Source organism: Panthera leo, chromosome D1, assembly GCF_018350215.1.
Source record: "Panthera leo isolate Ple1 chromosome D1, P.leo_Ple1_pat1.1, whole genome shotgun sequence".
In the NCBI taxonomy this organism is placed as follows: domain Eukaryota; kingdom Metazoa; phylum Chordata; class Mammalia; order Carnivora; family Felidae; genus Panthera; species Panthera leo.
In genome coordinates this window covers 8,582,050-8,605,851 of record NC_056688.1, presented here as the reverse complement: position 1 = coordinate 8,605,851, position 23,802 = coordinate 8,582,050, and the positions used below count along the sequence as shown (strand labels likewise).

The following is a 23,802-nucleotide window of genomic DNA, read 5'->3' as shown; positions in this document are numbered from 1 at the left end:
CGTTCAGGGTCTCCTGAGTTGCCATCTTGGACCCTCCGTCTTCGGAATTACAGTTTTACAACTGCTGGTCAAGAAGGCTTCTCTGAGAAGGTGACACTTGAGTAAAGACCTGAAGAAATGAGGGAAGGGACCAGGAGGGCTAAAAGCGCGTCGAGGGTAATGATGGACAGGAATGCCCTGGGAGGGGAGGAGGGAGCACAGTCGTTGAGAGGCTGTCAGAAGGCCGGGGTAAGGGGTTGGATTTCCACAGAGAAACACGGCCTCCCAAGGGTGACGATGGTGCTGTTTGTTGCTGTGGGGCACGGGGCGGGGGGGAGCCAGGTAACACTGTAGGTGGCAGAGGTGACGGAAGAGGTGACGTCCACAGGGGACACTCCTGGTGGGATCAGTCTCAGCAGGGGATTCCCCCTGCGCTGGGAGTGGGGGAAGATTCTCTGCAGCAGGGGCGGCGGCAGGAGCGAGTAGGGGAGCCTTTGGCCGTGTTTGGGGAACAGGCTGTGGTCCAGCTTTCCTGGCACACAGAATAGAGAGAACTTGAGGGCCAGGCAGAGCCACGCATCTGGCCTCAAATTTTGCAGCTGGACGGCTTTCACGTGGAGCAGGGGAGTGAGGCCTGATGGGTAATGTGTCCTATCTGGATCTGCGAACCCACTGGAGGGTTTTCAGCATGGGACAGACCGACTTTTGTCATGACTCTGAGAGAGTATTCTGGTTGCTGCTCTGTGGAGAGTGGGGCTGGCCGGGGCAAGAGGAGGATTGGGAAGAAGGGGCCTTAATGTCGTACAGGTTATTTACAGGCCAGGGCAGTGGCACTGGCTGGCCCTCTGTGACGGGTACAGGATTTTACGTGTCCTGGATGGCCATGTGGCGAAACCCTCGCCCAGCTTCCCCCCAGTTGAAAGTCGGGTTTCATTTGACCTCAGAGGCGTGTCCCTCACACGGGCCCCTCTTCTGCCCACTGAATTGGTCTTGTTTAAGTGCTCACGGGGAGGGACAAGCAGGCAGGTGCCCCATTGCTGACCCTCTTCTAGATTTATCCACCTCCTCAAAATTGTGTTCTACCATTTAGACGTTGTTTAAAAATCTCCAGTATTTTCAGTGGCCCTTGTATTGCCTGTGTGCAGGGACCCCACGCCCAAATTCTCGAGGAGGCAGCCCCGCGGTGGGGCCGCGTCGGAGAGAACACACTCCGGGCCACGGGTGTTCGGACAGCAGTGAAACAAGAACGCTGTGCTGGCCAAGGATGAAGTCTGTTGCTTGCTCAGGCTGCTGCAGCCCCTGTTGGTAATGCTTTAAAGGCCCCAATTCCGAGCTGCTCAATAAGGATGTCTGCAGTCTGGCCTCTTTGGGTCTCCCAGCTTGCCCCCCCACCCATGCACGCAGTAATTTAGCCATCTAAGGCCACTGTCCCCAGAAGGCTCTCTGTCACACCCCCTTGCCTCTGTGTGTGGTTTCTTCTGACTTTTATGTTTTCTGCCCCCATACAGCAATCACCCTCTGGGAGCCGGGTTCAAGGTCACTGTCTCTATGAAAATGTCCTGTCTTCCCAGAGCACTATCACAGGTTGCAAGCATCCCGCACTGTTTGCTCTGTTCTCTTTGGACTATGACCTCCTCAAGGGCAGAAGCCAAGTAACCTGCTAGCTAACGCGTAGCCTTGAACGTGAAGGAGGTGGTGGTCATCGTCAGTTCTCTCCGTGTAGTTTCTTCTTCAGCACCTCCTTCAGCAGCAGCTAATTTAGCGATTGATGAATGAATGAATGAGTCAGTCAAAGAGAAAAATGCAATCCGACACAGCCACCGGTCTTGTGGCACACATGCTTCGGACAAAGGGAGAAAGACCGTGAGCCGGTAGCTCCTCTAAAGCCGGCCCCAGGACCCCAACAGAGGGCTGCGCTCAAAGGGTATGAGCCTCCCTCCTGTCAGAAAGGCTGGAGAAAGCTGTAGGTAGAGGCTGGCCTTTATGTGGAGCCGGGTATTCTGTTTCTGCTGGTAAAGTGGAGCAGCAGGTGCTGGAACCTGGAGGGTTGAGAGCGTGGACCGTGCCCAGCGTGGGCGGGGTCGGAGGTCCAGGCTCTGTGATGGGTGCAGGGGCGGGCGGTGGACCCGGAGGTCACCGTGATCGGGGGGCTCCGCATGTTGTAACGAGGCATCTGTCTCCGTCATGCGGGCAGTGTGTGTGTGTTGGGGGGGGGATGAGCTGGAGGTGGGCAGCCAAAGGCTTCTAGGAAGCGTATTGTTAGGTTAACTCGAGCTACAGAGTGGAAGGGAGAGGGGTTTGATGGAGGCTGAGTAGGCGGTGGTTCCCAGAAGCCTGAGTCCACGCAGCGTTTGGGCAGGTGGTGATGAACCTGACATCTAGAAAGTGGGCTGAATGGAGAGCTTGGGAACCGCTGTGTGTGGTGTGAGGGAGGGAAGGAAAGGCAGGGGGCGAGGCGCCATTATGTCACAGGTTCTGGTGCTGGACGTTCTGCACGGCTATTTTATTACCCTGGTGCTCCTGGAAGCTGGGTCAAAATACTCCTTTTATTCAACAGAGGAAGTGGCTGAACTTGACCACGAAGGACTTGACTGCCCAAGGTCGTCCGTGTGGCGATTGGCTTTCAGATCGGGCTGCAAAGTTTGTGCATGTCCCGTTGTACCCTAGTACCTCCCCTCCACCTGGTAGGAGTGAGCCCTGCTGTGCTCTAAGCCAGAGAGGAGCTGGACACTCACCAGATCAGATCGCCGGTCCCTGTTTGCAGGTGGGAAAAATGGAATTCACCCACAGGAGCTTCCGGTTCCCTCCACCCGCCTCTCCTGCTGTTACTTTGCTTCTTTGCCCACGTGTTGCTTTGAACTGCAATCTTCTCACAGCCAGAAAGAGCCAATGTCAGGATGCATGCTTTTCCTTGGGATGGTGAGCCTCAGGAACGCTGGGGCTCGGAGGGTCGTGTGGGCAGTCACCGGGTGGTGGCAAGGGTGGCTGTGGACCCCGACCACGCTGATGGCGGGAAGTCATGCTTGCCCCCCCAGGTTAGCAGAGAAGGCTCCGAAGGCGGTCTGGCGATGCTGCTGCATGTTGAGATGGACAAACAGCCCTGAGAGATGGTCAGTTAGGACATACACCTGCCCCTGTCTCCTTAGGAGCTGAGGAAGCAAGCTGTGATGACCGTCCCCTAGCTTCTGCTGGGGCCTCTAGAGCCTGGCTGCTCAGTCCTTGAGGCACATAGATTTTTGCAACATCCCTAAAGCTTGTGGCCGGATTCAAATGTTCCTTTCTCCACCCCTTATGCACTTGGCGTTCCCTGCTACCCATTTGGAAAGTGGTATAGGAAGCCTGCGTCTTAAATTCCTGTTGCATGGGTCAGGGTCTTCCAAAGCCAGTTGCCGCCTTCTTCTTTCCCCTCCCCCATGACCACTGCCACCTGGTGAGCTCAGTGTCACCAGGCAACCTCTGGCTGGGGAGGGGGCAGGGCAGAGCTGAGAATCTGGACCTTGATGGATGTCTGGGAACCGGGGAGAGATGGGGCAAGGGTGGGGGTGGGGAGGGTGTCCGTGAGGTCAAGGGCCCGATGGAGGCAGGGAGGTTTTTTAAGACCCTGGAGCTGGTGGAGCCTGGCTAAACTGCCCTGGGGCCGCTGGTGGCCTCCATTCGCACTCTGGCCCCCTCCCACGGCTGTCCACCTCCACGTGTGCAATATCAGCCGTGAATTGAGCTGAGACTAGAACGTGCATGTGCTCTGGTCCTCACCCGACAGATTCAGAATTCATGGCATTTGAACATTCACTGCATTCGCCACTTGCAACGTGCTTTGTCGAGTCTTGTTAGTTGGGTAACAGAGCTAGCAAACCCATAAATCTCTGGAGTGTACAGAATCGCTTTTCATGTAGTGAAAACTGTCCTTCCCTGAATCTTTTCATTTGCACGTTTGAAACCATTATTCAAGTGGAATGATAAGTCCATCTTTGGAAAGTGAATTGGGGAGACAGTTCTGAAGGCTGGGGACGGAAAAGCCTGTGCCCCGGGACTCCAGTGTTGCAGTGTTCGGTGCTGGCGGGTCCCGAGCAGTTAAAGGGTGGCTGGCACACGCTGACGCTTGCCAGCACAGGCTTCTGGAAAAGAGCGGGGAGGGCAGGGCGTTCGGTGAATGGGAAATGCACTTAATCCTTGTATTTCCTGTGAAGCTTTGAGTGTTGGGTCCCTCCCTGAGCTCTCCAGGGGAACGGAAGGGAATGTGTTGGACCACCTAATTAAACTTGTCTGGCTCTAATCTCATGCTGAATTTGTGCAAATACAAGGCTTGGGAACTGCAAATGGCAGCTGCTTTGCGTGCAAGGTGTTGTTTGCAGTGGACAGAGTGAGAGTCCTAGAGCTAAGTGGGGGCTTCGCACAGCACACCCCAGAAGGGCTCTGTGCATGATTGGAAACGTTAGCAGTGAAGGTACTGCCTCTTACTAAGACCACAAGGGGCGCTGCGGAGGGAGTCGGGAGTCCAGCCTCCAATCTTGGTGGCACAGAACCGGCCAGTCTTGCTTATCAGAGAGGCTGGGGGTCCGTGGGTTTCCCAAGGCCCTGAGTAGGGAGCTCTGCTCCGGCGGCTTGGGTCTTGAGCCGAGCACGGCTTCAGGCAATCAGCACGGGCTTCAGGACAGGCGGATCTCTGGGTGTTCTCTCTCTCCAATATGAGTGACGTCCTAGTTATGCCTAGTAGTGCCTAAAAGCAGAGTGGTGAATGTGTGTGGGTCTAGTGGAGTACAAAAGCCAGAGTTCTAATTTCTGTTTTTCGTAGTCTTTCCCTGCCCCTGGTGAAGTCAGAGCACAGGGTTCATTTCTAAACGTTCAGACAGGAACCCACACTAAGGACAATCACGGGCACCTTTCTGAGCACTGTCTTGCAGCATAGTAAACGGAAACAAGCATTTTGGAAGCAGCAGAAGGATTTGCCTTTGAGCAAGTGCTTGAACCTTTCTGAGGCCTCATTCTCTCGTTTCTAAAAAGGGATAATGCCCATTGCACAAGATTGCGGTTTAAGTACAGTCCCGAACCCTCAGATGTGAATGGTCTGCCGGTCAGCGCTCTGTGGATTTGAGAGGAGCAGTTATAAACAAGAAGGAAGTGCTCAAAGAGAAAAAAGCAATCAGCGGATTTCATCTGGCATCTTTCCACAAACGCGCATGGTCTACCTGAGCACATGCGGCTGTGTCCAGACCGGCTCTGGAGTTTGCCGTTGCCGGGAAGTGACATCCCCTTTGACTCAGGCCCCGGGGCCAGGGTGTGGCCTGGTTTGCTGAGCGGCACCTCCAGGAGTGAAAGCGGAACTGGGGGCTGGGGGGCAGTAATGCCATACTTGACCTACTGAGCTGGGAGCTTCTGGAAGGTGTACCTGGTTTTTATCATTTTTGTTACTCCATTTACATCTCTATTCTGATATATAGGAAACTCTTGAGCCATGAAGGGCCTTAAAATGGGGTTGCATGGATATAGGGTGCCAAGACCTCTTGAAACAGGTTGAAAGGTCATTCCTGAAATAGACCCCGCCAGTGAAAACGTCACACCACAGGCTTATTGGAACCAAAACTCTTGAATATTTTTAGCTCTGTGAATCAGAAGGCTCTGGGGGGAACATCTGGAAAGGACTGTGTATTTATTTATTGTTAAAATTTTTTTGTTTTTAAATGTTTATTCTTGGGGGAGGGGGGCAGAGCATGAGCATGGGAGGGGCAGAGAGAGAGGGAGACACAGAATCTGAAGCCGGCTCCAGGCTCTGAGCTGTCAGCACAGAGCCCGACATGGGGCTCGAACTCACTAGCTGTGAGATCATGACCTGAGCTTAAGTCAGAGGCTTAACCCAAAGAGCCACCCAGGTGCCCAGGACTGTGTATTTAAATACCTGACATTTACATAACAATGAAAGGGTGGGCTGAGGCCTGGCTGTGCCTTGCAGAGGGTCTAACTCAGTCCTCACAACCCTCTTTTATGGGGGGTTAAGAGGTGGGGACTCCTCCATTCAGTAACATGCGTCTCTGCCCATAGGGCGTGTGTGGGACTTGGCTGCCAGGGGCTGTCTTCTTAATGGCCAGAATGACAGTTGCACAGAGAGGAACGGATTTTTAAAAAGGTTACTTAAAAAACCCGAAAGCCTTTAAAATGTCAAAAGATTTTTTAAAAAGCTTTGAAAAATCTTTAAAAACACCAAAGGAACGTCACTGACTCGAAGCCAGCATCAGATGCTGATAAATACACGTTCAACTAACGAGACACCCAGGGAGACTCATTTGTTCTGAGTAAACACGATTCTAGTTGCCGCCTCCAACTGCCCTTGACTTGACTTGATTCGGCAAGGTGTGTGAATCCTCTGTGGACCAAGGGGCGCGGTGGGGGAGGAATAAACTAGCACTGGCCCACGGGGTAGGCTCCTCGGATACCCCCGAGATCCTGTCTGACCTCTCCTACTACCGACAGAACGTGTTGGGTTCTCCACCGACTGTAGCTGAGTGAAGTCTGCTGACAGAGATGAAATGAAGGACCTAAATCCACACCCCAGGTAGAGAGCTTAAGGGGAGGGGTAAGGGGTAAGGAAAATACCTGACAAATGGCAAACACACACACACACACACACACACACACACGCGCGCGCGCGCGCGCGCATACACGCAAACATCTGACAAGAGGAAACAAAAAACAACCCATCTGATGTGGAAAGAAAAGTTTCTTCGACTCTGACAGAGAACGTGAATACGCTAAAGTCATGAAGATCATGACACCAGTTTGGGTTTGTGACCACATGATGAACTAAGAGTATTTTCAGGTCACAAGGGAAGGGAACCTACTGCGAGTAGGCCCGGGTAGGGTACTAAGGCTGGTCCTTGCAAGGAGAGAGGCAGCAGACATCTATACAGCAAAGAGGTCTTTGGGTCACAAGAGGTGAGGCCCAAAGCCAGAGACAGTTGAGGCTGGGAATAGCCTAGGCAGGCAATTACTAAAATGGTAGGGAAGGGCCAGTAGGTCTCTGTGGCCTTGAACTGCAATTTTCACAGGCATTAATTTGGCTCCACTGCATCCATAAGGGGCTGGTGGGTGTCCTGTGGAACACCCCTGTTACCGCGGCCGAATGTCGGCAGGCCAAGGGACAAGAGAAAGATGCTCTGATTTCTTTAGCATCTGTGCCTCTGCAGGAGGTCCGTTTCCTTGGGAAACAAAAACAAACCACCATAAAAAAATGAACTTTTTAATTTTTTTTTTTTTCTCAGTGGCAGAATCACATAGCTGTTTTGATAGGGATTTCCAGTAGGTCTAAAATACTGCTTTTTGGAGTTGTAAAAATTCCAATACAGAAACACACAGAGCAGACATAGGATAAATAGAATCACATCACTTTGTCCAATGGTTGTTCTAAACATTCTTGACTTTATTTTCCTAGAAGAAAAGTCTGAAGGGCTGAATTGGAAATTCTATCGGCACGCGTCTAGGGTTCAGGAAGAACACCACCTCACAGGAGAAGATGAGATCAGTCTCTGGTCACGTACAGCACTATGTTTACGTCTCTGAGGAGGTTCGCATGTTTGTGGGTATTTTGTGTTGGCTAGGAAACATAAGTTAAAAAAAAAAAAAACGAAGAAAATCTAAAACCTAAACCGTTAAAAAAAAAAAACAAGCCACTGCTTTTCAAGGTCTTTTTCCCTAAAGACCTAAGCTGCTTTACGAGAGGGGTCAGAAGCTTTAATGGACAGCAAACAATTGGTTATTCTTTTGAAATACCTAGACGGACGACTGACAGATTGGATATGTGGTTGAAAAGCGGAACTTTAAAATTTTATAAAACTAAATGAAGACGTGCACCAAATTCTCCAAAAAATTTTAACTGCCAAATGGTCAAAACCTTAAATTGTTTTTAAATCTTAGAGGCTACGGACCTTAGGGAAAAAGCTACTCCTAGCACATAACCGTGTTATTGTAAGGGAAACAAAAAGCAGGGGAGCGGATGACCTTAAAGGGCCGGGGGAAGTGACCGTTTTAAACAGTGGATGCGGTCAAGAGCTAGAGGTGTGTTGCAATTTTAAAATAAAGTAACTAAACTGGACGGTGGTGTTCTACCCCATTTACTGTTCCCAGCGAAACGGTGTGAAAATGTGACCACCACCGATGACAGTGCTGTGAGTGAACGTGCCCGACCGTGTGTGGTGCCGACAGACTTAAAATCACACGTGACCGTGTTCAGAATATTCACCAAGGACTGTCCTAAGGTGTCTCAAGAAGCTACACTAAAGATCTGGACAGAGAGAGCAGGGGTACACTTGGATTCTTGTAAAGAGAGCCACAATACAGCAAATGCACTCACATTATCGCTACAGTTACACTAGTCACAATTTAAATCTTACAGAATAAAGCTATATAGTATGTGAAATTACAGTATGTTTATCTTCTTTAAAACCACTTTTAAAGAAGGGCACATCTGTCGTCTTTTTTTTTTTTTTTTTTTTTTAGAAGTCAAAAAACCAGCAGAAAAACAGAACGGATAAGTGCAGTCTTTAAAATATTTTGTGGCTAATTACATGCTAACTTTGAAAATACAACAGAATTTTTGGTCCGTGAGGCCCTTAAAACACAAAATGTAGGCAAGGTGTTCCCATTTATCAATAGAAATACAAAGTTCGTGAAAAAAATTGGATACTTAGTAAAATATCTGTTGACCAAATGCTTTCTTTGTGTGCGGTTCAACGTTAAGAAATGTCGCTAATATAGAATGGGTGTGACTGAATAAATAAGAAAGATGCTTTAATAGGATAGGCTCAAAATCTTCTTTTGAAAGCCATCAACAGCATCAACTGAAATACCGTTCTCACTTCTACGTTAACACGGATCAGAACTTACTGCTTCATACGCCTATTTTTCTCCCTCTAGGACAGAGATGAACAGACTGGCCGGCCGCCTGTTTCCCTAAGTCAGGTTCGGATGCTGCACAGCTACACGGCCCGTTGACGTTCCTGTCTGTGGCTGCTTTCATGCTCTAAGTGCAGAGGTGAGTAGTTTATACAGAGTGTATGATTCTCGAACTCTGACTTAGTTACTGTCTGACCCTTTACAGAAAACGCCTGTCAACCTCTGCCCGAGGGAGTTGCCCAGACCAATCAAAAATAACGCACGTTTCTCTACTTTTATTAACTCTTTCTCTTATTCTCATGCACGTGTGCAGTTCATGTATTTTACGCTTCATTTGACTGGCTGGTGTATACCTAGGAAGCTCATCTTATATAAGGAAGTCGGACAGCAAAAATGAGAACGACAACCAAATATACCTTAGGGTCAGTGCCATTAAATTGGGGGAAAAACAGCTTGAGAGTTTTCAAAACACACACACCTCTGTACCCAGAGGCACCCTCTAACCTATCACAAACTAACAGCTACGACATAATCAAAGTATATTTGCTTTATAAATATATTACTGTCCATATACATAGATACATCCATAAAAGACATGTTAAATAATTATCTGTATAATCAATACTACTTTTTGTGTGTGTGTGTGTGTGTGTTTTAAAATTACACACTCTATTAAAATTATCAAAATAACTCTTTAAAAATACCAGGAATAAAACCATTGAAGAGTTGCTTTCCATTCAAGTGGTTCTAAATCTTATCATTGGTCATCCAGACTCCAGGCTTGGTCGTCCGCAACTCAGAAACATACATAGTTCAACGAAGGGAAAGTTAGCCACCGAAAAGCCTACCACCCTCCTGTTTTTAATACTTGATAACAAATACGTATGCATGTGTGTATATATACATAGAAAACCGCGCTTATTAGTTATATTACATATTCTCATAAAGGAAATTTCATAAAAGCACAAAGTTCAAGTTTCTACCAGTATCAAACATTTTGTACTGGTGTGCATTTCATTCAATGTTGAGGTCAATGACAAACTCTATCAGGATACAGAGATCATCAACAGACTGAAAACTGACATTATCACGTGCAAGAAAGGAGGAAATACTGACGGCCAGTAACTGGCCAGCTGGGTGCTACTCCCTCTGTAGTAAGACACAGAGACAAGGAACCGGCTAATGACTGTGCAAAGTACCGTCAACTGTCAGTTACTCGGGGCAGAAGATTCCAATCTGAATTCGTTCTCTTCTCTCAGCTGACCCCTTGGGGCAGTTTTCCTACTACCTCCCTCCCTTTCCAGTTATTTATTAGCAAGTCTGGTGAAAGACAGGATTAAGGTGAAAGTTTTGGCGACAATGAAGGTTTGGGATCAGCTACGGATTTAACTGAATGATGGATCCTTTTACTTATTGCTTTAGATCATCAAGAATTCGCTGTATCTAAAGTCTGCCAACCATCTCATTCTTAAGCTCTGAAAGCCACATGGGTGTCAAAACAAAACCAAAACAAAACAAAAAGGAGGGGGGGACAAATTGTCCTCTTAAGAAAACTGCTATTTCTCAACTCACAGTGAATTACACTGAAGGATTTCAGTGTGAGTCGTTCAGAGCTATTCACTTCAGGACAGGTGCTCACAGGCTACAACTACTTTTCCTTAATCTAGAAGCCAGGAAGCAATGACAGGCGGCTACAAACGGTGAGCAGGCCACGTGAAAAGTAGGACCTACATTTCACCGAAGACCTCATTTCAACAAATGCGGTAAAGTGTGGCAGAATCTTCAGCTAACGGAAATGCTAAGACTAAGAAAATGGAAGCAAAACCTAGAATTTACAAACGCTTGCACGCTTAAGAGAAACAAAACAAAACAAAAAAGGCTTAGAACAGGACTACAGTAAAAGGTACTCCACACTGGTAACCCTATTTTTGGCACTCATTTAGCCTCTACACTGAAACTTGTTCTACAGATAGTTGACCGACGGAATCGAGGAGAACGGAGTCACGAGTGAGCAGGGTCGCGCTCAGACACCCCTCGGAATGGCAGGCGTGGCACCGTCCGTACGGTTTCTGGGCACAGACGGGGGCCACCCTCACCTCAAAAACAACAGCAATAATTATGTAGAACGCCACTTTCCTGAATTAAGTTTGCTGAACACGGTTCAGATTATTGGATATGTCAATATGCACAATGCCTTTTAGAAGCATTTACTGTGTACCCGATTCCTACTCGATGTGACACACAGTGTCACACAAGTAGTGAAAATGTTATCCTAGTCAAAGGTGCTCGGACGTTATTTTCAGGCAGCATTTTACCTTTATTTTTTTAAGTTCTCACTAGGCAAGTTTTAGGAGAAAGAAAATGCCAATAAGTGTATTTAATGTATTTTAATGTATTATATAAAACCAACACAGACACTTTTATTTACCTAAATTGTTACTTTTTATGCTCTACCCTATTCTAGACCTCAATTTTACTTTAAAATTTTGTATTTAAATAAGGGATAAAATGTTGCCCAAAAGTCTAATCATAGTTACACATTGGTGTGTTCACTAGATCTACAAATCAAAATAGTTCTTAGAGTTAAAAAGATACAATTTGTATCAACAGTAAAAGGTACTTTCTGGCTTTTCAGGGCTTTACTTCAAACTGTGGCATGTAGGGTAATCAGAACGACCAGGGCCTCGAGGCAGAGATCAGAGGAGTCTGTCACACGAAGAAAATTTCAGAGCCTGGAGGCAACAGTGGAGGTCGTGACAACCCCCCCGCCGTCTGCCCCCGCGTGCGAGGTACGCCCTTTAAAGACAAACATGAATTCGCATCTAGCAAAACCCATGACTTTGAAACCAGAAATATCCCTTACTAATACTAGAACAGACTTTAGTCTGTAGCTAAAACTACACTATTTGTGGCAAGAATCTGGCCTTAATAATATAACAGGCCCCCCCCCCCCAAAAAAAAACCTACCTTCAGGAAAATGGGAAATATACACTATCTTACAAACGTTTTAAGTTACCATTTACAAGTCCACCACCACCACCTCCCCTCTAGTGCAGTACCAGTCAGCTTTGCATATGCTCAACACACAACACAACCCCCCCCCCCCCAGGCCAGCCTTGATAAATAGCGGGAAAGCTAAAGAGTATATTAAATATAAAAGTTGCATTGAGAATAATTAGATTCATTAAAAACAGGCAAGTATTGTGAAAGGGTCATTTTATCCAGTCTTGTTGTGCCCCCAAAAGAAAAAGACAAACGACAAACACATGGAAAATACAGGTGAAGGAGGATCTGGGAATTCAATTCCGTTTCTAGCGTCTAGAAGCACATCATAGCTGGGTCGCACAGCTCTACGCTGGAGCACACGCGGCTTTTGCCTTATTGGGTAAGAAAAATAGTAATAAAATGGAAACCATTTTTTCCATTGATTGCATCTGCTTTCCTTTAAATCAACCATATTAAATTAACTCATTACTTAACAGAAAAAAAAAAAAGAAACCGAACAAAACTAGAACAATGAAAAGTGCCATATTGTAAATCATTCTAATATATAGACGGTTACCCATTTCAACATAAACTGGTAACTTCCGTTTTGTTTCAAATATAAAGTCAGTGCGGTAGTATATCTTTGTTTCTATAAATAATGATTCTAGCACAAAGAAGCCCACTTTCCCCAAATAAAAATAACTTAAAAAGCTGTAAAAGATTCCAATGAAGCTTGGCTTGAAAAAATAGTCGGCTAGGGTCTAGTCAAATGTTCAACGTTCTGAAGGTATCGTAATTGCTCGCGATTGATAGACAAACACCAAGTTAAGAAAACACGAAACAAGGATAAAAAGTGCTGCATATAAACCCCTGATGCACCAAAGAGGAATATCAAAGATCACAGAGACATCTAAGAAATCAAACTGGAAAAATCTCCAGCCGAGGAGAGAGCTTTAAAAAGGAAATGTTAAAAAAAAAAGTTTCCATGTAAAGCAATCCCGTGATATTTCCACTAGGTGGGGCGATACATACAGATTCCATGATACAGTACTTCACAGAAATGGATACTATAGAACCTCCTTGCCGAGAAGGAGATCACATGTGCTATTGTAGCAAACCTCCCTCAGCGTTTGAGCTGAACAAAAAACTACTAAACACCACAAAGATGCATCGTCTCTCAATAACCCAGCTGGGACTTCTCCACCAAAATGGCTGCGGCGAGCTGCTGGGCGTCTGTCATGTGAGGGTTCCGTTTCATGACCGTCCTCACGAGGTCGGGCGGGAAGATGTTGCACAGGTTGACGTAGACCTTCTCCCGGCTGTCCTGGTACCTGGGGGGCTCCGCGGGCGGCCCGCAGTAGGGGACGCGCCAGGCGGGCTCCTGCTGCTCGGGGAGGCTCTGGAAGGTGAACTGCTCGTAGCAGGGCTGCGTGGAGCTGTCCGGCAAGGAGTAAGTCTGCCGGTAGCCGTACGCGTCCACCCCGTAGCCGGGCCGCTCCCAGCCCCCCGGCCCCTCCTGGTGCGAGTAAGGCTTCCGCTGGCGGGAGGGAGAGCCGTCGTAGAGCCGCGAGTCGGAGATGCTGTCTATCCGCGTGGCCACCAGGGCGCGCCCCAGGTGCGGCGCCTTGGAGTGGGCGGAGCCGGGCGGCGAGGGGTAGTCGCCGGGACAGCTGGCCCGGGCCCCGGCGGCGGGGTGCTGCAGGTGCACGGCCAGGTGCGGGAGAGGCGCCTTGGGGTGGTACTTTGGTTCTTCGTGACCGTAACTCTGCACGCGGGTCACGGGGTCGTGGAAGTTCTGCAGGAAGGGCTGGGAATTAAGGCGGCTGTGCGGGTGCACGTGCTGACACTTGAGGCTCTCTTCCAGCTGGGGGTCGGGAGAGCTGACGTACGGGCGGTCGCCGTAGCCCACGTACGAGTCGCCGCTCCCGCAGCTCACGCTCCCTTCGCTGCTGCAGTCGGAAGCCACGGAGCTCACCCTGTAGTCCGTGTCCAAGGAGAAACGGCGCTCGGGGCTGCGCGGGCCGGACACGCTCAGGTTCGAGTAGGCGTTCAGCATGGAGTAATACCCGATGTCCACAGGCGAGTCGCATTTGGGGTACTGTTCGTAAGGCATTGGCGTGCCGTGATTTTTGGTTGCCATCAACATCGGAGCATACTGCCCCTGTGGTCTTTGATCCTGAGGTGGGAAGTGAACTCCGGATGGAAGGCCGTTGCTTAAAGACGTAGCGCTTTGGGGTTTTGCGGTGGCAGTCGCCGGGATGCTAACTAAAGAAGGGACGGACCTGGTTTCCAATTTGTTTTTGGTGGGCAGCTTTTCCTCGAGGTCCTGGTAGACTTGAGTCCTGATGCTGGGGTCCGACTGCCTCTTGGGAGCGCCTCGTTTGACATCCGAGGCGCTGTCCGCTTTCGTGCTGCAGGGGACGCTGTTGCTTTTCACCAGCCCGCCTTCGTTCGCCGTTTTGGCTGCCGTGTTTCTGGACATGGCCCGGAGTTCGTCAGCCACCGACCGCTGCGGCTGACTGCCCCTCTCGGGATGGTAGTATTTGCACTTGTGGCCATAGGTGCACTTCTTCCCTGCGGACGGGAGAGCTAGTCAGGCAAAGGAGCACGCCGCCTGCCCCCGGCCCCTCAGCGTGGCGCTGCTGCTGGACCTCGGGTAAGAAGCCCAGGCGGCGCGGCGGTTCGCGGGGCCGCCCCTCTGCTCCTTACTTGGGAGAAGGGCCGCCTTTCGGTGGTTCCCGCCTCCGTCCTATCGAGTCGCTTCCAGAGTACCCAGCCCCCTCCCTCCCTGCCCATTCTCCTCGGGACGGCTTCCCCATCAGGCAGGACGTGGTTTCCAAGAGCAAACCACCCCGCGGGAATGTGATAAACCCAGGCCAGTCTGACGTGCACGTAGATGGAAGAAACTCCACGTTTTGAGCCGCCTGACGACTAACTTCAGGTAGCACTGGCTGAGTTTTTGGAACCGTGTTTAAACTCTGGGAAGGGCATCTGCCCTGAAGCCAAATAGGTCAAAATGATGAATTTTTCAGCGCTAACGCGTTTCCTCAAATTTAATTACAATCACAAGCACCGCACACTATGCCCTCTGAAATTTAAAATATTAAAAAAAAAATTTTTTTTAACGTTTATTTATTTTTGAGACAGAGACAGAGCATGAACAGGGGAGGGTCAGAGAGAGAGACACAGAATCTGAAACGGGCTCCAGGCTCTGAGCTGTCAGCACAGAGCCCGACGTGGGGCTTGAACTCACGGACCGCGAGATCATGACCTGAGCCCAAGTCGGACGCTTAACCGCCTGAGCCACCCAGGCGCCCCTGAAATTTAAAATATTTTTATTAACAGGAGTTTAGCAACATATTGTGCACTAAAGGCGTATATTAGGGCACCTGAGCGGCTCAGTCGGTTAGATGTCCGACTCTTGATTTTGGTCCAGGTCATGATCTCAGGGTTGGTGAGACTGAGCCCCACGTTGGGCTCTGCACTGACAGCACGGAGGCTGCTTGAGATTCTCTCCCCGTCCCTCTCCCTCTCATGCCTGGTCTCTCTCTCTCTCTCTCTCTCTCTCTCTCTCTCTCAAAAAAACCAAAAGAAAACAAAAAAACCACACACACATGCACAAAACCCCCCCAAAAAGGCATAAATACTTATAAAGAAAATTACCATATGGACAAGGCTGCTTTTTGTGTTCAGGAACAATAGGTTTCTTCCTCAGAAAATTATCGAGGCTTGGGCCGTGTCTGCCAAGGGGGTCGTCTGGAGGCATGAACCTGTCAAGGACAGAATAGAAAAGATACCTAATTAGAAGGCTGATCATTTAATTCTAAAGACAGAAGGTCGACATTGATTCACTCTAAGGTATTTATAAAATTTTAATTTTAATTTATTGTCAAATTGGCTAACATACAGCGTATACGGTGTGCTCTTGGTTTTGGGGGTAGACTCCCGTGATTTGTCATTTACAATCCAATATTTTGATTCCACGTGTATGGGATAAAAAAAATCAGTACATGAAACTTTTTTAAATGAAAACAAAATGTGTCAAGCCAAATTTGTATTTGTTGTAATTCAAGTAAGTTTTGAGCCTTGCGTGTCCTCATTAATTCTTTCTTCCTGTCAGTCTTGGGATTTTGTAAGGGCTTCAGAAAACGACACCCTGAAGTTTTAGGAGGGTTTCATGACCCTCGACCTGGTGCGGTAGTAACAGGGGAAGGTGGGGGGGATGATGGGAAGATGTGATACCCACCACACCCCGGTCCGTGTTCCATGCCCGATGCTGGGCGTACCCCCTTTCTCTTCTTCCTGATCGTGAGACCTTGAAGTATGAGCTCCATTTTGCAGATTAATACACTTTCCTAAGGAAGGTTTTTGACCTGAGTTCACATGGCACAGTCAGGGTTCCATGTTTAACCCCCCAGTCCATTCTCTTTGCCTCTTAGCGGAGATGGAAAAAATCTCATGGATGCAAGATTTCAGGGCACACACAGCACCACAAAAGGAAGTTACACCTCGAGAGTTGTGCTAATTATGTCACTGAAGTTCAAATGAGCCAAGCAGTTACCCATATGTGAATAATGTCGTATGGACTCTTAAGAGAGTGTCCACGTGGCCGGGTAAGAACACTTAGCGGATAAGTGTTTACTATTAGCCAATCCAATATGGCAAAATTATTAAAAATAGAAGAGCTGCTCAATCCTGTAACCTTAATACAATTATTTTCCCCTTATGTGTTCCATTTTAGTTGTTTCTGTACGCAAACACATCTCACAAACACAAATACAATTTTGTGCTTTGTCTTCTTAACAAATATATTTCCGTTCCTTAAGAGTCTCTGTAATCACAATGCTAAAGGGCTGAAGAATATTCCACGAGATGGAATATTCCAGCGACTGAACTGGTTGCTCTGTTGTACCTTTAGCTGCCTCTGAATTCTTGGGTTTATAAATACAGAAATGAGCATCTCTGGTCTTTTTCCCCTCAGTATGTAAATTCCAAGAAATGAGATGGTTGAGTTGAGAGGGTGTACGTATTTTCAAGGCTTCTGCTAACCAAACCGAATTGCCTATCAGTTTCACTACATGTTTAACAGCATAAAGCACGTGCAAAAATATTTTTGTGAATTAAATGGGCAAAAACTATGTTCTTGATAGATTTGGTTTGCATTTTTGATTATCAACAGGTGAACTTTCCCCACATATTTGTAAATATTTCTCAGGAGAATTGCTTTTATGTCATCTGTCCGTTTATCAACTTAATCATGCATTTAACAAATGTATTTGAAAAATAATTAAGCCATCAATGCTTTAAGTAGATTTTGGAAGGCAGTGTTTTGGAGGTCAATATGTTCGAGATCTGCTTTCTCTGAAGATGGACACTGTCCCTGTCAGTGATGACAGACTTGCTCTGTGCGTGTTTTACAGGGCACGACCTGTTGCTCACACACGGCCTCCGGAGGCAGGACTCCGCGGTTTTCCTGACTCCCACTGAGGATTAGAGGGGAAATTGGAGGGTGGGGTGGGGTGGGGGGGGCGCTCCAGGAGCGGCTGCCAGGGTAGTGTGTTTTCAGGGAATTTCAGGGAAGCAGGATCACCGGTAAGGGAAGGGTCTTGCTTACTTGTCATTGACAAACGAGTACATTAACAACCGTTCATCGATGAACTTCTTCCACTCTGGTTTTTCATTGGCCAGGTCCCTGTAGTTGTCATTGGACACGATGACCCCGTCCGACTCGAAAGCCAGCTTCACGATGAACCTGTCGTCATAGCACACCACTCGCCTCCCCTGCACTCGCCTGGAGGGCGTGAACACCAGGATCTTCTCCTTCTCTAATTTGCGCAGGATTTCTTGATCTGCAGGAACAATCAGGGTGAGATTTCAGGAATCAGCACGTACCTAACACACAGGGCTATTTTTGTGCAACGTGAGCTTTTAAAATAGGAAATGGGTTTATGTAATCATTAAAAAAATTTTTTTTAACGTTTATTTTTGAGACAGAGACAGAGTATGAGTGGGGGAGGGACAGAGAGACGGAGACACAGAATCCGAAGCAGGCTCCAGGCTCTGAGCTGTCAGCACAGAGCCCGATGCAAGGCTTGAACCCAAGAATTGTGAGACCATGACCTGAGGTCGGACACTCAGCTGAGCCATCCGGGTGCCCCGTAAGTCCTCACTTAATTAGGATAATCTGCACTGTGTGGACAGAACTTACTTGTATCTCCCTGTATTTGTCCCTCAGGGTTGCAAGGCTTGAAAAAGAGCCCAAAAAAGTGAGCTTAAAACGGTTTAAAACTTGGAAAGAATAAAGCTTAATGAGAATGTCCTGGGCTGTCTGCTACTACAGAAGGTTTTGCTGGAGAGCTGGGGCCCCAGGCTGTGGCAGGCACTTGGCTTCTCTCACACTCGCGCTACCCGCTATTCTGACAAAGCAGCTCTGCAACCGAGTCCCCCCCGACCCAGCCCTGCCCCCCACAAGTCTGTTGGTTTGTAGTTTTGTCTTCTAAGCAGTGGGACTAAGTGGGACAGTCTGAGAAGCTTTAGAAGTAGCAGAGGCAGCAAGGGGGAGGGTCTCAGGCAGAAGGCTCACAGAGGAGGCAAGAGTCAGAGCTGTGGTTACAGATGTGGCCACTACATGTCTCGCGTCTTTTCCTGTGAAACGTGTGGCAACAAATGACGACAGCCTGACAGGGGCTGGACTGAATGAGAAGAGATCAGAAGTGATTCCAGGGGAGGGGCGCCCGGGGGGGCTCAGTCAGTTAGGTGATGGACTTCGGCTCAGGTCATGATCTCACGGTTCGTGAGTTTGAGCCCCGTGTCAGGCTCTGAGCAGGAGCCTGCTTCAGATTCTGTGTCTCCCTCTTTCTCTCTCTGCCCCTCCCCGGCTGGCACTGTTTCTCTCTCTCTCCTCTCAAAAATAAACATAAAAAAAAAAAAAAAAAAAGGATTTTAGGGGAGAGCTGCCATAGAAAAAGAACAGGTAGAGGAAGGCTCCCAGTGTCTTGTGTTGGAACATTCTTACGGCCCTTTGTAATGGACCCGTGTAGTGGTGTTTTTTTGTTTTTTGTTTTTTTTTTTTTTAAAAAAGGTGCCAGAGTTCATATTGTGATTCGTGATAAAGATTCTCCCCCAACCATCCCTTCTTTCTACTTGCTCTCACACTTCGTGTCTTGCCACCATTGTTTATACTGGCACAGAGTCATGAGGTCATGACTTTTTTTTTTTTTTTTTTTTAAGGCCGCTTCTCCATGTTTATTAACTGGAATGACTAATTTAAAAAAAAAAAATCGCTCTCTCCAGCGACTGATCACGGCTGTGCTATGATACCATGCTACGGTATGTGAAGCATCAACCGCCACCAGCATTAAGAAGGACCTCTCTTCGGGAAGCCATCAGTCACTGGAGGAACATGCAAACCAAGTAAGCAAAGGCTGGAATTGCCACAACAGAAGGATGAGCAGGGGACCCGGGAGGAGGGAACACAAGAGCCATTAGGGGTCTGCTGGCTCCGACGCTGGCATACGGATTTCAATGACGTTCCTGACATGAGATCACCGAGACCAGAACGTTGGTGTAGAAAAGCAGCAGAATAGAAGTGGTGGAAACGGGGGTGTTCTCATCAGCAAGTAAGTCTCAGGTTCTGGCACTTTCTGTATCCGGCAGTCATATCTTATTGAGCCGGAGAGGCAGTCGGTCGGGTGGGAGAAGTCAGTGAGTCAGTGAGTTGTCATGTGGAAAAGCACTTAGCACAGTGCCTGGCGAGTTCTCAGTAAACACCGTTCTTCAACTTAATTTTAAGAGATAAAAATCGCAGAAGACCAATACAAAATCAGAAGCCTGGTGTCAACTATAGGATTTATCCTACTCTAGTTATTTGTGCTTCCCTGATAAAAGAGACGTGGTGCCTGCCCTCAGAAGGTTTATGGCCATGGCCTTCGGCACGGTAGCAGATACTCCGTAAGCGTCTGCAGAATGAAGACATGAGATACTCTAGAGATGGATATTCTGGGGTCCTCCAGGTTCCTGACTGTGTTCATCAATAACCCATGGTACTTTATCTGTGGGAGTGTTTCCTCATACGTGGTATGCCACGAAGAGACTGAAGAAACAAGTGTGCTGGCCTAACGGTCATCCTGCTTAATCTGCTTTTTCTGTAATAGCTAATGAGGTAAAAAGGACACTGATTAGGAAAAGAAATCCGACCTTAAATAAATACGGGTTCAGTATGGTTAGTAAGTTTAAGTGGCTCTCAGATTCCTCACACAGTCCCTGATACATAGCTTGGTGCCTGGGAAGTAAGTCTTAACTTGCCGGAAGGCTGGCAGACACACTAGTCTGAATCTTCAGGTGACACGTTGCAAGATGTGTCATGTTTTTAAGACGGTGAAAAAATAACGGACTGTTTACCAGGTATGACCTGGTTACAGGTTTTCGTTACAACGATGTCCCTGAGGGAGAAAACCCCTAACGACCTTTAAGCGACCCCTGAACAGCACAGGACTTAGGGTACTTGCTGACCCCAGACGCGGTCGAAAATCCACATAACCTTGGACTCCCTCAAACATGACTACTGTAGGCCAGTCGACACGTATTTTCTTTGTTGTGTGTATTATACACTGTATTCTTCAAGTAAGCCACAGTGAAGACGGTCCCGTGAGAATTACAAGACCGTATTGTAAAAGGTCGGCTTGGGAGTGGACCGGCGCAGCTCAAACCGTGCTGGTCAAGGGTCCACCGTAGTTGCGTGCATTTTACAAAGTCAGCCGCAGCCTGAGGTGTTCCAGAGGCTTGGCAGGCTGGCCTCTTAAACCCAGCCACTCTCCCCCTCCCTGTGATCATTTCCCCTTCTTCTTGGGCTCATGTTCCTTTCGTGCTCAAGCTTTCCAGGCACTGACATGTTTCAATATGTTTTCTTTTTCCATTTAGCTTTCCCCCGATCACTGAAGTATTACAAGTTCCTTGAGCAAAATGAGGAAAGGTAAAGAGAAATACTAAGAAGTGGGGAGAAACAAAACCTCACGACGTCATGACGCAGAGTCAATTACCGTTAACACTTCGGCTAGTCGTTTTCTGCGTATTGTGTCCTCTCCATCGGTGATCTACGTACACACATGCATGTGTATATGTGCATATGTACACGCACACAGTAATAAATCCTTTCATGTAAAAGATCACTTCCTCGGATCGTTAGAAGTTCTGCCCAAATACTCGTATACTCTGACTCCCTGAACCGTTCTAACGAAGGTAGGGTTTATTTCTATTTTTTTTCTACTACAAGTAACTTTGTGGTTGTAAATCTTTGCTTGTAACTCTGCTTATCTTCTGTGGACTTATTCCTGGAAGGGGAAATAGTACATCTGAGAGTATTAATATTTTAAGACCAAACTGCTTTTTAGAAAAGTTGTCACAAATTCCGTTGCCACAGCAGTGAGGGAACAGCTCCGGTCGGGCACTGAGTCTGACCAGTGTTTCAATCTCTGCCAATTGGCTGGCTGAAAAAGAAGAGTCGTTTGAGGTTGCCCTTCTTTAACGACGAATATGGTTGAACTTTTTCCTCTTCTGGGGCACTTGAATTCTTTTGTGAGCAGACTATTCCCACCACATTACCATTTCTGGGAGGGCTCTGCATTGATTTTACCAATGTGTGTGAGCTCTTGATGTGTTAAGGACATAAGTTCTTTATTTGTTGTACTTTTTTTCCCTTAAACACGGTAACTTTTCTTATTTGCCTCAGAAGATTTCCCAAAACACGCAAGTTTAAATTTTAATGCAAGTACGTGTCATTTCCTTCCTAATGTCTTCTAAAAATGTTACATTTAGAAAGGTCTTCCCAGCCACTCGGAGACGATAGTGTTGTGAAAATTCTTCAACCGTCTGGAGTTTACTGTCACATGGTATAAGAGAAGGATCTAAATATGTACATTTTCCCCAAGAGTTATCCAATGTCTTGGTGCCCCTGGTTGAATTTATGGCACCTTCTTCCCTTGACAGTTTATACACAGCAGGATCTAATTCCACAGCTCTGGACTCCTCCATGTCTTGTCTATCTGTTCTTAGGCTAGCTTAATAATGGTTTCATGGTTACAGATAAAATTAGAGTCTTGAATCTTCCCTTCAGGTATGTGGTATGTGGTCTCTCTGTTTTTGATTTGAAAATGTCGTTTTCTTCACACAGGCTCTTTAGATTTTGTTCACGTTGGAGGTGAAGAGAGGGGCAAGAAGGGTTGTACGTGGACAGAGAATCACTTGAGCAAAATGTTCAACAGTCATTGACAGTTTTTGCCTGAAACTCACACATTTAAAAATTACAAAACAGTGCGAAATACAGATACTTTATTGAGATCAAGTCGTTTCCTTCTACTTGACCCCAGAGAGCATACCTCCAGGGTGTTACAGGTCTGTCTTGACCAGGCACTAATTTCATACAGCAGATGAGAAAACGGAGGTCCAAAGATGTTCATTCAGCATGATGCTCCCGGTCAATGGCTGGTAAGTATGTGGCAAAGCCAGAATTTTAAAGGTCAAAATTTCACAGAATTTGCAGTAAAAAGCTGCCAAGTTAAAAACGAAACACCAAACCCAAATAACTGGCTATGGAGCAAGGATTGCTGTTTTCTTAACATAATCAGATAGCTTGTAAACTCACCGGCAACTCTGAGGTGTCACCCAAGAGAGTGTGGCGGTCACACGCACTGAGGAACCAGAAACAGATGAGCGTCTCAGTGAAACACCTGATAGTGCCCGACACCTGCACAGGTGTGTATGGAAGCTACAAGCCAACAGCAAACGGGGCTTACCTGTGATAAGAGCATCAGGTCGGGATTGCTCTTTCCTCCAAGCGGGAACAAAAACTGTAATATCTTTGTGGCCTCTTTCCAAAAACCAATCCACTGCCAATTTTATTCCCCGGCAGGAAAAGACTTCTTTGTTTCCATGGCTGAAACATTATTTGAGAACACGTTAAGACACAACAAAATCTAAATTTACAACTTCATTCAAATTTGTAAATAGAAATGATTCCCTAATGACAAGAGTAATGCATTTCAAATTTAAGATGGAGTTGTATAGCTCAGAGAAACATTAAGGTAAACTGAAAAGCTGAAAATCTGTGAGAAAGAAATAGGAAAATTGAGATTAATTGGTGGAGAATAAAAAAAAAAGTTTTTAAATGTCAGTTGTAAAGGTTAACTAGTCTGAAAGTTACAAGCTCTTTTAAATCAGGACAGGAAAAAGGGAAGACTTCACCACCACAGCAAGCATTTCAGTCAAATGTAAAAAGAAGCCACACAGAATAATATCTATAAATGGAAAATCACGCTTACAATGCTTAATCTCCTACAAGAGACACTTCCCGTGTTCTTCAATGAAAAGACACCTGGTTTCTGTTTAACACTATTGTGCCCGACAAGGCTTAATGATGACAAAAGGGCATTCAAAATTGGATTAAGCAGTCTTAGTGCCTAAAAGAAAATGCTCAAATAAAAGTGCAGTCACTCAATAAATACTTATCTAGCACCAGGCTCTGCCTGTGCATTTTAATCTAATAATTCAAAAATAACATTGATACAGTTTTTAAAACTTTGAATGTAATGATTGTTTTTTGTTTTTTGGTTTTTTTTGCAGCTTGAGCTCCATAATGGAGACAAATATTCTTTACTTCTTGGTGCTAAGGAGGGGGTGAATCAAGTAAGGTAAGTAAATGCTCTGTTCATTTTTAGCACAAACTGAACTTTAGGTGTATTAATATATTCTCGTAGACTCCTCCGAGGAAGTACTAGAACCATCTATATCATCCTTTTAAGGATAAAACAGAGATAGACCGACCTGCTCTGTAGATACTGAAGGCTGGAGATGCAAACTGCAGTGTTAACACTCCATGTTCCAAAAACTGGGTTGGGGCAAGGTTAGGGGCAGAATCAGAGGCAGTAAAGTCTCAGAGAAAGGGATACAGGAAGCGGGAGT

At 47.0% G+C, this 23,802-nt stretch overlaps 1 protein-coding gene and 1 long non-coding RNA gene across 5 annotated transcripts in view; one reads left to right on the top strand and one right to left on the bottom strand.

The window, feature by feature from the left end:
* Positions 1 to 7,233: 7,233 nt before the first annotated feature.
* ZC3H12C (zinc finger CCCH-type containing 12C) overlaps positions 7,234 to 23,802 on the bottom strand; it is an 82,517-nt gene continuing 65,948 nt past the window's right edge. For all 4 annotated transcript variants that reach the window (XM_042904665.1, XM_042904666.1, XM_042904664.1 and 1 more), the window contains exons 3-6: positions 22,638 to 22,777; positions 17,462 to 17,696; positions 15,511 to 15,617; positions 7,234 to 14,421 (exon numbers count right to left, since the gene is read on the bottom strand). In XM_042904665.1, the coding sequence (XP_042760599.1) occupies positions 13,025 to 14,421; positions 15,511 to 15,617; positions 17,462 to 17,696; positions 22,638 to 22,777 (1,879 nt within the window). In that variant the 3' untranslated portion in view covers positions 7,234 to 13,024. The remainder of the gene's footprint in view (positions 14,422 to 15,510; positions 15,618 to 17,461; positions 17,697 to 22,637; positions 22,778 to 23,802) is intronic.
* On the top strand, positions 19,068 to 23,532 carry LOC122199528. The gene is made up of 4 exons (XR_006193547.1): positions 19,068 to 19,260; positions 20,767 to 21,084; positions 22,016 to 22,329; positions 23,464 to 23,532. It is a non-coding gene; the product is annotated as an uncharacterized LOC122199528 (long non-coding RNA).